Below are 17,520 nucleotides of genomic sequence, written 5' to 3'. Positions count from 1 at the left end.
AACACTCACAGCAAGAAGGGGGAGCAAGCAAAGCTACCTGTGAAGGCTTCCTGCTACTACTGAATCTCATGATGGGAATCTTCAGCTTCTTCAGTACTGAGCTGTAACAGGGCCCCTTCCTGATATTCTCCACTTCATATTCCAGAGCAGTCCAAAAGGTGAATCTCTGCAATACAGGAGTGTGGCAGCTCATCTCCAATGCTGAGTTCAAATGAAAACAAGTTTCATGGTGTACTAAATTGGATCAAAACATAACCTTAGCAGTTTTCTGGCATTTCTGCTTCCTTACCCTGACTCAAGCTGGAGGATTCATGGTGAATTTTGCATTTAGCTCTAGCCCTCATACAATCTGCAAGAGGACAGAAAAGCTCAGCAGAAATGTATCTGAGAAGTGCAGTGTCCAAAAGAATGGGGGAAAACTGCTCTGTGGCTCTGTGGCTGGTGTGCATGCAGTTATTCAGTCAGGGCATTATGAGCCTCTGCCAAGGGCAAGACAGATGATCCTAAATGAAGCTGTGCACTCAGTAATAAGGACTACCAAAGTGCTTGACTGCTCTGCTTCAGAGCAGGTTCCCCAAGATTATGCTGTAAAAATCATTCACTGGGAAGGCTGTAACCACCTTGTTATTGTTACACAAGCCTGACAATTCATAAGCTTGTCTTTTACAGGCATGCACCAGAAAACAGGTGAGTTGCCCTGTACATAGCAAACCACAATTTTTAGTGCTCTCTAGTCCTTGGAAATTCCCTCCTGTATGTGAAGAGAAAGGTTTCAGTGACCTGTTAAAGAGACACCTTTAAACAACCTGCTTCATATTTCACTTGCACAGCCACTGGTGATCCTGCCACAGTCAGGTCACATCCTCAGCTACTCAGAACCAGCTTAACTCCACTGATAACCTGTCTGGAAGAGGCCATTGTAGGGCAGAAATATGCATGAAGTGCATTCCTCTGCTGTGCAGTAACTCATCTGCATTTATAACCAACACCCAGCCATGCTTTCAGCACCACGGATAGAGAAGTCAGCACAGGGCTCCCTTTCCATTTGACAAATTGAAGAGAAACTACCAGACTTCCTTGCCATTCGTTCTCCCTGTAATGGACACAATCAGGATGTACATTCTCTTGTGATAAGACTGCCCTCACATCACCAGGCTCTGACAGGGAGCAGCTCTCTGTTGTGCAGCGTTGTACAGACACACAAGCTCTGCCTCCAAAGACATCCTGACTTAATACAACAAATCCTCAGAGTAAAAAGGGAAAATCCGTATGTAGTAATGAACTTCTGCTTTTGTTAATACTCCTCCCGAGCATTTCATATTTCAAACAGTATGCAAATACCAAAGGCTAATGGTTAACACTGGTAAAAGAGGGGATGACAGTCTTTCAGCTCCTTCACAGACAGTCTGGCGACTTCTGTCATCATGCCATGCAATTTAGGATGACTGTAAGGAAGCTCTACAGTAAACAGTAAGATCTACTTATTTTAAATCAATGCAAAAGTGTGACCAGAAGTCAGTGTTAGTATTTAAACAGGAAAGACAGGCAGGAATCCTCTAAACCAGCTACTATAAATAGCACTTTCCACAGTATTTTTAAAAAGCTGAAGCCTAAGAGCAAACAAAAGAAATCAATTATTCAAATATATAATAATTTTCTGCTTTTCAAAGAACAGATCATGGTCTCTAGATTAATTCCTATTCCTATCTAAATTGGTATACACAGAGAAATATTCTCATTAAACAGAAATTAGTGTGTAAAAGGCCAGCTCAGAGCAGAGCCAGGGTGCACACCTGGACATTGAGTCCCAGTCCTGCCAAGAGCCCACTCTGGTGCTGGGTATCAAGCTGTGATTTGGGTGGCAGTCAGTGCTGAGCACATATTTTTGAACAGCTCAGATCTCCCTCTCAGCCTGCACATTGCTCTCTGCCAAACAGAACACCTTTTGTCCAAAGCTTGCAAGACATAACCTTTCCTGACACCTCAGAGAAACAGTTTCTATTATTTTTATTACAAGTGCTGCTCTGCACTCAGCTCCTGAGTGCTGGAACAAAACCAGACACAGTTACAAGAACAAGAAAAGCACTTCTGTATAGTGCCAGGGAACCTGCAAAACTGTTGCATGTGTCTGACTCAACCAACTCAGTCAACAGTGATTTCAGTCTTCGATTCCATTTTAGAAAGTGTGGAGTTTCTCAGCCCTAAATCTGTGCCAGGCATTGCAACAAAACCAACACTGCAACTGAAGCATCATTTGGAGAATTACACCCTGTCATCAGCATATGGTAGACAATAACATAGCCATGAAAAACTAAAGCTGGAGGTGAAGTATAATTCCAGAACACAGCACTCTCTGAAAAGTAAACATAGCAGAAGCACTGGCTAAAATCTGCTAGCAAGGTGCTGCAAAGCCATGCCATGTTTAAAGGCATCCAGGTGAGACTTCACGATGCACATCAAAAGATGGGTGGGGAACCAAGGACATCAGCAACCCCAGTACTGGTCAAGCTGAAGGTGTCACAACAGACAGCACACAAAGCTTCCATTTCTGTGACCAAATCAAACACCTGATGAAACTTAGAAAATATTTTTCTTGATACTGTCTAGTACAGCTTTTGTGACAGCTTTTCAAGATCTGTTGTCTCAGTGGTTACCTGGAAGATTATAAGGGGTTTGCAGGCTTATTAGGTCTGTAAAGAAGACAGTTCTTCCAGTAGAAGAATAATAGCTGGTATCTTGGAGACAACAAGGTCCCAAGGATAACATGAATTGGCAGTGATGCATCTTTTTAACTACTCTTTCCATTGGCACTTTGGACAGGTTATGTCAACTGCTGCTTCATGGAAAATTATCATTTCAAGGAAGCACTCCCAGCACAGAACATTTGTTGAGGTCATCAATACAGTGCAATCATTGAAGGTGTGAATTAAGTGATGTATTGCTGCACACTCTGCCTGAGACAACGAGCAAATAAAGTGGTCGTCATCTGTGCTTTCCAAATGTGAAACACGTTAAAGACTACCAATATTTATGAAAATCTCTATATTAAATCCCACCTACTAAACAATGGGGGACAGCAAACGTCCCAGCGATCCTTCCTCGGCCACCCGCTCATGGCTTGGCTTTGCGGAGCGCCCGCCCGTGCCGCAGGGAAAGGCTGGAGTGGCCGGAGGGGATGGAGGGGATGGAGGGGATGGAGGTACCGGAGGGGATGGAGGGGCTGGAGCGGCTAGAGGGGATGGAGCGGCCGGAGGGGATGGAGGGGATGGAGGGGCTGGAGGGGATGGAGAGGATGGAGCGGCCGGAGGGGATGGAGCGCTCCAGCCGCACAGCTCAGCTGCCCTGCGCCCGGCACAGACGGGCTCTGCGTCCCCGACACAGCCGCCTCGCAAAGCACCAGCCTCAGAGGGCAAAATGGTCACACAAACCCTCGTTCCCGAGAAGCCCGAGCTGGCCTCGCCCCACCAGCTGGACCCGGGACCGCCCGGCCCCGCCGCAGCCGGGGCTGCCCTGCCGGCCGGACCCGCACCCGCGGCCCCCACTCACTTCTGCCCAGCGCCTCCGCCTTCCACTCCGTCTCCTCCACGGCCCCGTAGCGCCGCATGGGTCTCTCGGCCTCGGCGCTGGCCGAGATGGACCTGCGGAGCTCCATGGCCGGCTGCGCTCAGCCCATGCAGCGCTCGGCGCTCGGTGCGCGGGGCTCGGCGCTCGGTGCGCGGCGCGGGGCCCGCGGGCGGGGGGCGGGCAGGGCCCGGCACATGCTCAGTGCGGGCTGGGGCGGGGGAGCCGCGCACAAAGCGCTGTCACACCTCGCACATGCTGCACACACGCCCCGCCCGCCCGGACCTGCCTCCGCTCGGTGGGCACTGCCCGCCCCGGGGGTGCTGCCCGGAGCTCAGCGCCCGCGGCCCGCTGCTGTGCCCCTGCCCTGCACTGCTCTGCCCTGCCCAGCCCTGCCCAGTGCTCCCCAGCCCTGCCCAGTGCTCCCCAGCCCTGCCCTGCCCTGCCCAGTGCTCCTTAGTCCTGCCCTGCCCTGCCCAGTGCTGCCCAGCTCTGCCCTGCCCAGCCCAGCCCAGCCCTGCCCTGCCCAGCCCAGCGCTCCCCAGCCCAGCCCTGCCCAGCCCTGCTGAGCTCTCCTTTGTGGGCCAAACCACTCGAGAGTTCACAATCCCGTTCTACCAGGGCATGGCAGGACTGTCCATCTTGTAGCCAGTGCAGAGCTGAGCACATTTCTGACCTGAGCAGCTGGGCAGTAATGCTGACATCCACAGCCACTCATGGCTTTTGCAGTCTAACTCATCTCAGGCTCCTGTGCATGCAGCCTTTGGCTTTCCTGAAAGTCCTGCACTGGCTGAAATGACACTCATTCCAGCATCACATTGCCAGAAACGGGAGAACGGCACTCAAACAAGTGATGCAATTTTCTGTCTCTCATCTTTCATCAGCTTGCAGCTTTGCTGCTTATGCAGCCTGCTGGGAATAAAGGAAATTACTTTGCAGGAAGCACAAGTGCAGTGATTATTATTGTTATTACTAAGTTTTTTCTTTTATTGTAGGAGAGGTTATGCAGATGAAACCCCTGAACAGCATTTTACAGTCAGAGACTACCTTTCCTAGTGAGATCACGTTGCACTTTACAGTGAGTGGTATCATTTCTGATATAAAGACAACGAAGCAAGAGTTAGGCAGGTTGTCCAGCACCCCACAGCAAATCAGAGGTTTCGTACTTTTTGCCTCATTTATAAAAAATCATGGGGTACTCTGGGTGAATACTGGGAAAGCTCATTTGTTTGTCACCTGCTTTTGCCTGCAAGGTCTCATCCTTACCATCAACACTTCAAAAACACCACCTCTTGGATCAGTGGTACACTTACCAATTGGTACACATCGATGCTATTGTGTGAACAATTTTGTTTGAGGGTTGGGGAGAAGGGGAAGAAAACCTCCACATTGCTTTTAAAATTGTAACTGAAAAATTCTCTACACGTCTTCCTGACATCTGGAATTAGCCAGCAGGATGAGCTGGACAGTTTTAGGACATCTTCAGGGCATTCTGATTCTTCTCTGTCAGCAGTGCTCCCCAGAGATACGCCATGAATTGAGCACCAGACACGCTGGAACAGCTCTTGTTGGCTGCGCAGTGCCTCATCCTCGCTGGTTTTGGCCTTTAGAGACAGAGCCCAAACAGAGCTGTGAGTCAAGCAGAAAAGCCCGTGGCAGGACTCTGCACAGCTGATTTTGGGTGACAGTGCAGCTGCCTGCTGGGGTGGGCTGGACTGACTCACTGGTAGAAGTGAGGAACACAAGTGTGGGAGGACTATGAGTCCATCTGGGATCTGGATGAGAGTGGGACTAAGGGAAACAGGCTGATGGGGGAGAAGGGCTAATTTTTAATTGATCTGAGAACTATTTAATTTCAAACCATCCTTTCAAGTTTTTTAGGTAATTACAACCCAACTGCATTGTTTAAGAGATGGGGGAGTTATTCTAGAAATAGTTGAATATTTAAAGCTCTGCTTTTGTTAGTATGGCTGAAAAACACCCATTAGCCAGAAACCTGGGTGCAAAGAACTGACTTACATAAAGCAAAGAATATATAAGGTGATTTATTGTAATTAGGAACTTTTTACCTGCCCATGAAAAGTCACAAAATCCAGTAAGGATCCAGTTCTACAGAGTGCTGCACATAAGAACAGGTGTGTGGAAGCTACCCTGCTGAGGTCATTTGCACAAAAGTTTTTGCAAGAGTAGGACCCAGGTATGTTTCAATTATTTGCTCATGTAATATCAGCATTTTTGTTACTGTGACACTGGAGCATTGCTGCTGCTGCATTTGCTGGTGGAATTAAATTTCTCTCCTACTGAAGATGTTTTTCAGTGGACGTAGCAATATAAATTATAAGTGCATTCCTTTACTCATGAAGGCTGGTTTTCTTCTGCTGAAAGCACTGTTAATGCAGAAAATACAAAAATTTGGGTCTCTTCTCACTGCTCAGAATATAATGCCTGGTAGACAAACAGAGGTGCACTTTGCTCTTGCAGTCATTTTTCCTGACAGCTTCAGTCCCCATTTCTCTCTAAATCCTGCACCAGGAGCTATAGTTGGGCAGGAACAGTTGGCAAATCCACTCTCCTATCTCTTACTCTCTGGCCTCTGTCAGACACCACAGATGCCCCATGGCAGACATGACTTAGATTTATCTCAGCTACTTTTTGTATGGAAGGTCGGAATACACAGTACAAATTTGGGAGACGCAGCAGCAAAGAGTCAGGGCATAAATGTCTGGCAGAAAGAATGGAAACAATCTGTGCACTTCCAAAGCTGCAATTCTGACCAAAACATATTTCAGAAATATACTTCACTAATCTCTTCTCTTTCCCATTTTACTTTTGTCTTAGTGAATTATTCTATGTTCACTGTCTTTTTAAGGTACAAATTTCAAAGAAGAAGCTGCTATAGCATCTGTCAGATACATTACTAATAGCATGGGCAGTGAAGTTACCTATGTAAGAGCCTTATTTTTGGCATTTGGAGCCAAGTCCAGCGGTATGACTGGACTGACTGTTGTGCAGGTGAGTCACTATGCAGATAGCTTTTACATCAGTGGTGGGTGTCCATAGTTACAAAGGAAAAACAGATGTTTGAGTTCAGTAAATTTAGATGTTGAGATAAATTGGTCTGGGCTATTTTAGACTTGCAAACACAGCAGGCAACAAGTAATATTCCAGCATATATGCGGCCATGTCAATTTTGAAGTAATAAACATCCTGTATAAATCTTGCAAACACAGCTCCAGGCACAGCTCTCTCAGGGTCTGAGCCTTTTCTCATTTCACATAGTCCAAAATGTAAAGGTGACTTTCTGTAAGCTTCCATTTTACCTACACAAGCTGGTATCCTACAAACAGAACTCAAAACTGCCTGTGACCTGTGAGGCACTCAAAGAGAATGTGCCACTGGCTTGTTGATGCATGTCCCTCTGCAGTGTGTGTGCTCCATTACCCCTGCATCCTGGCAGGCAGGCTCACTTCAGTGGGCCATTTCACTGCTCCACTCACTGGAACTGGAAGCTATAAAGTCACTGCCCTGACTTCTGAAAGGGTTTCTATACAATTTGAATTTCTCTCTATATTTTTACCTGTGTTCCATTGGATTTTTTTGCCAATTTCTGCCCCAAAACAGGAAATGGGTAATGCCATGGTGTATCAGGCATAGTTATGAACACATAATAATTCATTACTGTATGATGACCATCCTGAACTAGATGTAGAACTAAAATCCTTCAGTGTCATTGGCATGCCATGGTTAATCAGCTGCAGTTAACAGTCTTATTACATTTTGGATGTAAAAGTATGTGATGCATGAAATGGAAGCAGCTGAACTCCCTCAGTAGGTAAGCAAAGGTGTTTTTTAATTCTCAGAGAGGTGTAAGCAATGGCAAAACATGAATATTTGTCACTCAGAGGTAGATTTCTCCAGGTCAGCATAGAACAGGAAAAAACAAACAACTAGAGGTGGAAAAGGGAATCATCAAAACTTGTATTTTCTTTCCCAAACATTTGAGTGATGAGAGGAAGCTGCTATCCTGGCAAATTAAAGAAAGAATAATGAGGGTTGGTTCTTAATGTATGCACAAACTAAGTGCACATGCTAGTTACAGTATGATACTAATTCCAGGGAAGAGTTGTAACTTAAATTACTCTGCCACCAAGTTACACCCTGTAGAAGGACCCACAATTCAGAATGAAGCTGACACTTCCTCCACAGATAAAGGATCTCATGTGGTGCAGAACTTTGTGTGCGTGGTTCGAGTCCATATGGGCCAAACTCTGTATTTATCACAGCCATCTGGGTGCTCATGCATTTTGGTTCTGTTGTAACTGCACAGTTACAGAAATGGGGAACAGTTCTCATTACCAATCAGTCTGACTATCTCTGTTGACTGAACTACCCACTAGACTACATATCCATGATTCCTCTTATTCTCTCTGATTCTGTAAGTCTTGAGGGTGTAAAATGGAAAGGGTGACTTATCAATATCCCACTTTAAGGTCTTCTGGCAGAGGGGAGCATTAGCACAGGTGTCCCCTGTTCCATCACTTACACAACCCCCAACAGTGTGCACACTCACCTGCTGTCATTTTCCCCCTGCTGTTTTACAGCCCCACTTCATGACTGGTGTTCCCTGAACACAGCAAACAAAACCACCCATTCTTCATTTTCTGAAGTTCTCTCATGTACCTGCTGCTACAGCAGAGCTGTCCTTGACAATGTCTTTTCTGACCATACTTCACAGCTCATTAGGCTTTTCCAGGCTCAAGATTTCTTTCAGCACAAGAAGGTATAATTGCTGCTAGTGCTGCATAGCAGGGAATGATACATTCTACTATATTCCTTGCACTGAACTGTTTTTCTATCTGGAAACAAGGTTTAAAATACTTGATATAAGATTTTTAGGGCACTACCACTATAAATTAATAAATTGCAAAAAAAGGGGGAAGGCAGTGTTTATTAGGGTGAATAACATTGAAAAGTATATGCAACACATACAGACACGTAATCTGCATTCTTTGTTCTTGTTTAAAATGGATTGCAGTAACTTCAGACATTGTGGTGGACTAGCAAGTGCTTGTGAATTCCTAGTGCAACTTAGACATCAAGAGAGGACAGACATTCCTTGGCTGTTTAAGAATAGGAATATTAGGCAGAGATAGAAAAAATATTATCTGAGGAATATGTGAAAATCACTGGGATTAATGTAGCATTAATGTCTACATTTCAAATTAGAGGTTGCACAGCAAAAAAAGGGTTTGCTAACAAGCTTCAAGAACGGTGTAGCAAAGGGCTAACAGAGCTAAAGCTATTACAGTTTATCCAAGGAATAAACAAAAACTCTGCTTACCACTTCATGCACACAGAAGGCTTTGCCTGCTGTACCAAGTTTTTTAAATCTTGTCAGAAATTACTAACACTTTATTAGAATGTTAAGGCTAGATTGATGTGGCTAGGTAATAAAATTTCATAAGAACGCATAAATAATTTCTTTGAGACCCAGAAGATCCTCTATTACTTGAAGTGTTTGGTTAAGTTCCTAGAAGATGGCATTGGACTCAACTTCATTGGTTTGATTCAGGAAGAACTCTTTGATTTGCATTACCCAAGGATTCACACTGAGTGATCCTTTTTCAACTTGAATTCTTTCCATAAAGCTTCCTCCTCATTCTAAATATACAAGATGTTACAGGAGGGAATGGAGGTGGTGTCTCTCTTCCAGCTGTGGAATATATTTCTCCCTTCAGCCTCTAATCTTCTGAACCATTTCCTTCCCAAGAGTACCCCACACCAACTTGACTGAGTTAAGTCCTTCAGTAAGGACCCCATTTTTAACCTCCATTCCCTAGAAAAATTGTTAAGGTTTGTGACATCATATTAAGCTTTTTGCTGCATGTGGTCCATGAAGATCCCATAAGAACTTTACATACAATCTAGCTTTGTTTATACACATACAAGTTAGACAGAGCCAAAGAACAGCATTTAATGTTTATTAAGCCTGTGCAAAAACATAGACAATTTCAGTCAACTTGAAATTCATTCTTTTAGTAAAATTCAAGTATTTCTTGCACATCTCACTGGATTGGCACTAGCAGTAGAGGCAGCAGCACAAGCAGGAAGCATTGGCACTTACAGCAGAGAACTGGAAGGCTGAAGCTGCATAGATTTCAAAGGTTGTTCTATAAAGAGAACTCAGAATATCAGATATGGTAACAGACTAGAGATAGTTTCACCTTCATTGCAGCAGGAACTGGTTATTTTATGCTGTGTTACTGGGTGGGTGCTTCTGGTGTGAAAAAGACAGAGGCCTTCTGGTGAATTTTCCAAGAAGGATGTATTTAGCATGCTAGTAAGCACAGAAGGTTCATTTACATAAAAGATTTGCAGTAGAAAAATACATTTTGAATTTCTCATTTTATCAAATTCAGACTCCACATCTCCACAGCCATCCAGAATAACATGGAACTGATATAAAAGTCTGCTCATCCCATTTGCTCTTAGAGAGGATCCATGACATAGAAATATCACCTGACTGCAGGCCTAATAGCTACTGGCAGTGTGTTGCTCCTTCCTGAGCACCTATATGATGTGTAATTCTGTTCATCCTGCTGCTTGTGGAAATCTGCATGTTCAGCTGGCAGTAAGATCAGCGCAATTCCTGGAAATAGCCATAAAGCCCTTATGACTGTTTTTGAAAGGGTAGCAGAGAGACATTAGGATAAATCTTGCTCATATTTTTCTTACTTCTTTTTTTATTCCCATAGGGAATTACTGAGTTGCCAGAAGAAGCAAACAAAAGTTTACGTATGTGTAAAATAGGGTTGGACCAGATGACCTGGGATGGACATAGAGATGTCCTTTCCAACCTCAACCATTCTGTTATTCTGTGAAATTAATCTTCTAAGCCAATAAGGTATCAAGAAATAATGAAGGCTTTAACAACTAAGGGATTAAGTTCTCAGACTAAACTGTCGGAGGAAGAAAATCTTTAGAAGGTCCATTAATTTATCCACACTGAGAAATTGTCCCAAGACAGCTTCATTATTTTGCATTCTGTTGGTCTGAAATGTTTTTCAGACAAATCAGTGTTCATAATTAAAAGGGAGAAAACACAAGGTTTTTTTAGTGAAAAGGGATTTGTGTTACTTAGCTGTCAAGTGCCTTAACAAGAGAAAGGGAGAAAGTGAAAGGATTATGCAGGATCTAGTCTGTTGAAATATAAGAGCCATAGGCTTCCATTACATGAAAGAACTGTACCTGAGTAATAAAGGATGGAGAGAAATCCTGAACTCCTCAGCCAGAGAAACCTAATTTAGCTCAAATTCCCAAGCAAAAAGCTGGCAGCACAAAAGCAAGAGCAGTAAAGCACAGTTTGTATAAGCTTTTAAACCATTTAAAATGAAAGATGGATCATTCATTTATTAGCTAGTCCTGATGAGGAAGGGCATCAGCATTATACAGATCATGAGTTATAAATTCTTGATTCATCTGGGAATTAAGTTTTACTAACCATACCCATGAAGAAAGATTTTTTGCTCTGAGTTACAGCAAAATACCATATACTGCTTACAGTAAACCAAGAGCATTTCCCTCTCCTTGAAATGACATTATTTCCACTTCCCTTCTCCAAGTGAATGCTATTAATCATTATATACTTAAGGGACAAGCAGAAATAAAAATAAATAACATCTGTAAAAAAAACTTAAATACTTAATTAGCACACCTTTTAGCTCTTATTAAATAGAACAGACTTTAGAATACCAGTCTGATCCCAAAAATATCAACAGAAAAAAAACCACTACTGAAATTGCTTCTTTATCCTGAGGACTTTATACACACAAGAACAATTTAATAGCTGTCTGAAGGATCTGTTCACTCACTTTTAAATAGACAGACAAAATGCAGTCAGTTCCTCTGTGCATTTCTACTCCTCCTGGGATCTCCAGCATCAGGACTGCTCAATTCACACTGTGATTCATGCAGCAACATCCAGCAGGGGAATTCAACTCACTAAACAAGAGCATCTACAAAGAAGCTACTGGCACAGCAGCCAGTTATCTGAGCCTGCATGTTACAGATGGAGAGAAATGGGCCCTTACAGTGCATATTTCAACATGCAGAGCTTAAACCAATTAGCCAAAGGTGTCAAAAGTCAATTAAAATTAATTCCACCTTGAGGCTGTAGGCAGGTGTGCTCTTCCACATGTGCCTGTGCAGCTGAAGATGGAATTGCAGAGACTTGTCCATCCTGAGAGGGAAGGCACCTCCTCCACCTGCCAGCAGAACAGGCTGTGGAAGCAGCCCCCTGCCTTCTATCCTCCCACTGCTGCAGTCCCCTGGTCAAAGCCACATGGGCACTTTGCATCACTCTTGACCACTGGGTTATGCTAAACAAGTTGATTTTACCTGAAATAGATTGGGCAGTGCTTGCATGATCCCTTTTCCTTCCCCAGCTAAGCTGCACCAGGCTCCTACAGTGACAAATAATTGTTAGCAATATATTAAGTAGTACAGCTGCTGGCCAAAACAATGCATATTTATAGCCTAAGCAGGCTTTGGTACACTATTTAGAAAAGACTCAGGAATTCAGACATTCCTCAAAGGGGTTTATTATTATGGAAACAGAGGGATGAGTCCTCAATCATTAAATCATATACTCTTTCAAGCTCACAATTTAGTAACTTCAAGGCATAAAATCCCACTCTAATATAACAAAGGCTCCTTTGCTGGCCTGATTTCAGCTTACTGCAATCACAGAAATTTGCAGTTTCTGTTTTGAGATACATATGCAGATTTTAAAAATACCTGTATCTAGACCTGATCCTCAAGATGATAAAGCAAATCCATAATTAATTTTCACCCTCTCCTAGTCTCCTATGTATAATTACCCAGTGTCTTCTATGAACAGGAATGTTTAAAAGCCATTTGAGGGAGAAATGGAAGTTCCTGATAGCTGGATTCTGCCATTCACGTTACCTTCCTTCCTCTGTTCTTTCTCTTCAAAATTTTAATTATATTTTCAGCATGATGAAGCAGCTCAGAAGTGTAAAGGAGTCAAGACTCCCATGTACCCTTGGCCCTTGAGGAGCAAAGGAAGCAGTGGCTGCACACAGAACAAAAACATCCTGCAGTGCTTGGGCAGGTCCCTCTGTGCAGGAGCTGCTTATGACTGACCCCAAGGGTCAATGGGCAGCACGACCCCAAAGGGCTCTGACCAAAGTAATCTTTATTCTCCCAGCTAAGATAAAACATGCACATATCCTATGAAATATTCACTTCCCATATAAATTTTCATATAGAATAAAATAAGTTGACCCCATAGAAAAGTGTGCTCTACAAAGACAGCACTTTTGTTTCCTTGCAATGAAACAGATTCAATGCCACTTTTTAGATATGCAATCCATTAAATTTTGTTCTGCAAAGTAATCTTGCATTGATAACAATTGTCAAGTCCAACAACTGATGATTTAATGTTCTATTCCTCTTTTTCTAGCAATTACAAGTAGCTTGAAAACTAAATTACAGTTAATCTTTCTCCCCAGTGAGCCAGTCTGACATGATGTGTAAATGCTTACACTGCCCTGTAAGTCAGTTGTTCCCAGATGAGATGGGCTGACAGCATGAAAATAATTAATTGTCAATATACAACTGGCCTCTTCTATGAAAAATAAACAGGCACAAAGACAAACTGTTCCACTGCTTATACTGATCACCAAATGTTGAGATAACTGCTTATTTTAAACACAACAATGAGGCTGCAGCGTGATTTACTGACTTTCACAAATCCAGTTCAGCAATTTAGAATGTGTTGAGAACTAAAGTTCTTATTTATCTGGTGATTCTCCATCGGCATTGACCTTCTCTCTTTGGAGCCACATAAATGCTGACTTTGCTGTGCCATCTCCACTCTGTTGGGAAAAGCAAATGAAGGAAGCCCAGACAAAGCCACAGAGCCCAGTGTAAGCTGTTCGCAGGTGAACTGGGATCAAAATGAAGTTTGACAGCTGTGTTGGAGGAGAGAGAGCTCAGTTAGTGCTCCAGGCATTGTTACACACCCAACAACTGCACTTCTCCCAGGGTCAGACACAGGGTGGCTGTGCAGGACCCAGTTTTTCAGCAGGGAAAGGCTCACAGTCACCCTGAGAACTCACCTGCACAAAAGGCCAGTACATCAGTCCTGTCTGAAAGGAAAACGAATCATTTGTTATTCTTAGGGATTTCAACCACCAAGATTCATTTTCTCCACATTCAGTGATGACTGAGACGTATCTGAGTAAAGGTAACAAAAGCTGTACAATTACAAATAGAGTTGCTCAACCTAGAGGTTACCATATTAAACTTCTGATCATGTTCATGAGCTTCTGTGCTCTGAGTTTTTCAAACACATTATTCTAACTAATTTTAAATACAAAACCCTAAGCACAGTTAAGTCTTCACAGACATCTGACACCAGACACAATAAACACATTTACCAGATGGGTGAGCAAATGTTTAAACATTTGTTTCTGCCATTAATGAAAAATACCACTGAACACTATTTATTTCACACTTGCAATGCTCCTTCTACTTACTCATACACCTAAGGCATATTTAGAAAAATCAATGGATAATTTACTCACAGAACATAAGGCCACTAGAAACCTTATGTTTTGATAGGTTATAGTGGGCACTGCTTTTAGAATCATCTTCTATAGGAATAAAAATAGTCCTTTTCCATCCTCGTCATATAGTTCTACAATATGAAGAGAAATTCACATTGCAATCATGTTTTCTCCTATTACTTTTTTTTCCCTGCTAATCCATCATTCTTCTTGCATCTGAGAAACCTTTAACATTCTCAGCTTGCTCGGCTCTGAGTTAGCATGGATAATTTTGTCTTGCGTATGCAGAAATGCAAATCAAAGCCAGCTGTTTATACCAAAGCCTTCTTAAAACAAGGGGGTTTGTTTCTGAAAGTGAGAACTGTCACTGAAAAGTACAGGCTAAAAATGATTCTCAAAGAAGGTGTCTCTGTATTTAATGATTTTAATAGGTGTGCATGTAAGTGTTGTCAATAGTATCACTAACTAAACACTGGTGCGTGGGTAGTTCTTAAGACAAAAGATAAAAAGATCCTGAAGCAGTGTTGTATTGTAGGGCTGTCATTCAAACAGAGCTGGGTGCAAGTGTTATGTATATAAACACTGTACATTTCATTTTTAAAATGGCATAATTTCACCCATCTGGCAGCACTGCCTAACCCAAACTGCCTTTACTTTACGTGACTGCTGGTACTTAAAGCTTCCTACACATAATCAAATAATGGAGGGAAAGAAAGAAAAAAAGAAGGAGTAGAAAAAGAGTGCTGGAGGAAGACATATTTCAAATAGTTTATCTGTTTTGTTCGTTTGTTTAGCTGTGAGATAAGCAAATTGCTTCCCTCACCTTATATGTATTCCAAAATTTCTTTTTACAGTCTGAAAAGATGTCCTCTTTCCTCTGGAGGATGCTCATACCTAGTGGTAAAATATTTATAACAATCAAAAAAAAAGCAAAAAATCAAATGTTCACATTTTCCAGTGATATCCCAGACCCTTCACAAAATACATTATAATATCTTTGAAAGAAAAGCTGGTATTATTACAAAAATACCATTCTGACTACCTGATAGTGCTGCATCAAATCTCCTCATCTATTGACTTGGCTCCCAGCAGGGACACCTGAGATCAGCTGGGATTTACTGGGCATACAGATGTTGTAGCCTCTTGTTTCTCTGCCATACCACCTGTGGTGTAGTGGTGGAACAGAGAGGATGACACCACCTTTTGCACCCATTAGAGAGAAAATAAGGCACTTAGCACATAAGCAGAGGCTCCTTAGTCCAACTCTGGGATCTTTCTAGGTATTCACATGCCTTAGGGTTATCAGTATCTCTCAATGGATACATTATTTTACAGCTATCCAATTCAGGGACTTTTACTATCGCTTTTCTAGTCCTTCAGATCCTTCTGGTCCTTGGGCAATTCTCAGCTTAAGTTGTGACATGGTTAAGATTTTGAGAGGGAGTATCTGGTGTTTGACTTATATTTTATTTCATTTCTTTTCAATCACTACTTGAATGATTTCCCGGTTGGAGTGAGAGAACACAGATCTTCCAGTCCCAGACAAAATGAGGGCCTGTCTTACTCTTCTACCACATCAAATTTAAGTCAAATGAGAGCATTTAATTAGTCTCATCTATTAATTTTCTTATTCCCTCACGTTTATTTCTGAAATAGATACTAAACTTCTTTAAAGTATCTCGTTACTTGTTAGCTTTTGAAATTAGCCATTATTAGCATTCTTTATTTCTATAGATTCTCACAGCAGAAGCTGGTCTGCTGAACGATGGCATTTCCTAACATTTACAGCTGTGTTTTGGAAAATGCGACAGCTGATGCTGAGCACTGAGCACAGCATTTCAAACAGACATGGAAGCTACAGCCCTTGTACGGTGCTTTGCATCCTTTGTTGCTAAGCAAAAGCTACGGGCCCCACCGAGCTCGGGGCGGGCCTTCTTTGGGCCAGCACCCCTCGTGGACAGCTCTGAAGTGCCGGAGGCGGCTCAGCGCCCGCGGGCATCCTCGCAGGGATGCTGCAGAGCAGCCCCGGCCGCAGGCCCGCCCCGAGCGCCCGGGCAGCGCCGCTTTGGGGTGCGGGAGCCTGGGGTCCGCCCCAGCCCGGCCTCGGCGTGGATGGCCCTGGGGTCCCAGCCCGGCCTCGGGGTGGGTGCCGGTGCCGGTGCCGGTGCGCGCTGCCCGGGGCAGGCGCGGGTCGCGATGCGGGGCAGCCCCCGGCACTCACCCGTGTAGAAGGCGAGGACGGCGACGGGCGCGCCCAGCAGCTGATCGCAGAGCACCTTGCCCAGCACGGCGGGCGGGCGGCGGCCGGGCAGAGCCCGCTCCAGCGCCCGCAGCCACACGTAGCTGAAGTTGCCGTGGAAGGCCAGGGCCACCAGCGCCACCCGGCGCGTCTGAGCCCAGTCGGGCGGCTGTCCCCGCAGCCGCTGCTGCGCCGCGTCCCCCGCCGCGAACAGCCCCCCGTAGAGCAGCACGTTGCCGAGCCAGGGGAAGCGCCGCACCCCGCGCAGCAGCGCCCCGGCCATCCCCGCCGCCGCTTCCGCCTCTTCTTCCTCCTCCTTCTCCTCCTCCTTCCCACGGGCCCGCCCGCCGCCTCGCCATCCCCGCGGGCCCGGAGCGCTCGCTGTGGGTGGGTGGGGGATGCCCCCGGGGATGGCAGGGCCCGCTGCTCAGGTGCCTGTGCTTTCACCACCAACACTGGGGTGACTGTGTGGCTTTGCTCTAAGTGGCACCATGGATCACTGTGTATTAGTGCCTCCACTATTGAGTGACAAATGAAAACTAGGCACTGTTTCCTTGTTATCTTTTTTGTCTCCTTGTTGCGTGCTTACATGGGTAGGTTACGGCTTTTTCTTTGCAGTTTTGCAGTCTGAGCAGGGCCAATGCACACCTGCTGAGCAGCAGCAGCAGCCCGTGGGGTTCCTCTGCTTTGCCCTCTGCTGCTGAGACAACTTGAGGAGAAAGCCATAGGTGATGCGAGGTTACTGCAGAGACTCGTGTACACACAGAAGCAGTGCCACAGAGCGGATCTGAAGCGCACGTAGTGAGGTGTCCTGCAGGAGAGCCCCCTCGGCCGCGGAAGGGAAGGAGCGCATCCGGAGCTCCGGCAATGGCTCAGGCTTGGCTGAGGGAACCATCTCCAGGCAGGAGCTGGAAGTTCGCTCTGTCACCTGGAGTCATGCCTTTGAAACTATCACCAGTTTTCCATGAACGACTAAACATAGTCGGATGGCTTGTAGATTTAAGTAAATTTTAATAAGAGTGTAGAAGCGCTGCCCAGCGCTTGGCGGGCTCGCTGTGTCAGGGCCCAGGGGCTGCCCTTTCCTCACCCCACACATCCCTGCGCAAAACAACGCCAGCTGCAAATAAA

General features: G+C 44.6%; 2 protein-coding genes across 2 annotated transcripts in view; both read right to left on the bottom strand.

Annotated features, from left to right (window-relative positions):
- Positions 1-3,724, bottom strand: part of BMERB1 (bMERB domain containing 1) — a 46,675-nt gene extending 42,951 nt beyond the window's left edge. Inside the window, exon 1 of the mRNA XM_033073666.1 lies at positions 3,547-3,724. Coding sequence (XP_032929557.1) covers positions 3,547-3,652 — 106 coding nt within the window. The 5' untranslated portion in view covers positions 3,653-3,724. The remainder of the gene's footprint in view (positions 1-3,546) is intronic.
- Positions 3,725-9,521: 5,797 nt separating this feature from the next.
- On the bottom strand, positions 9,522-17,007 carry MPV17L (MPV17 mitochondrial inner membrane protein like). The gene is made up of 4 exons (XM_033074351.2): positions 16,375-17,007; positions 14,977-15,047; positions 13,704-13,733; positions 9,522-13,556 (listed from the first exon to the last, which is right to left on the bottom strand). The coding sequence occupies exons 1-4, from the start codon at positions 16,673-16,675 to the stop codon at positions 13,377-13,379; spliced, it is 582 nt and encodes a 193-aa protein (XP_032930242.1). The 5' UTR covers positions 16,676-17,007; the 3' UTR covers positions 9,522-13,376.
- Positions 17,008-17,520: the final 513 nt, after the last annotated feature.

The sequence above is a fragment of the Catharus ustulatus genome, chromosome 16 (genome assembly GCF_009819885.2).
Source record: "Catharus ustulatus isolate bCatUst1 chromosome 16, bCatUst1.pri.v2, whole genome shotgun sequence".
Classification (NCBI taxonomy): Eukaryota; Metazoa; Chordata; class Aves; order Passeriformes; family Turdidae; genus Catharus; species Catharus ustulatus.
Note: the sequence above shows the minus strand (reverse complement) of the source record. Positions and strands in the feature narration are given on the sequence as shown.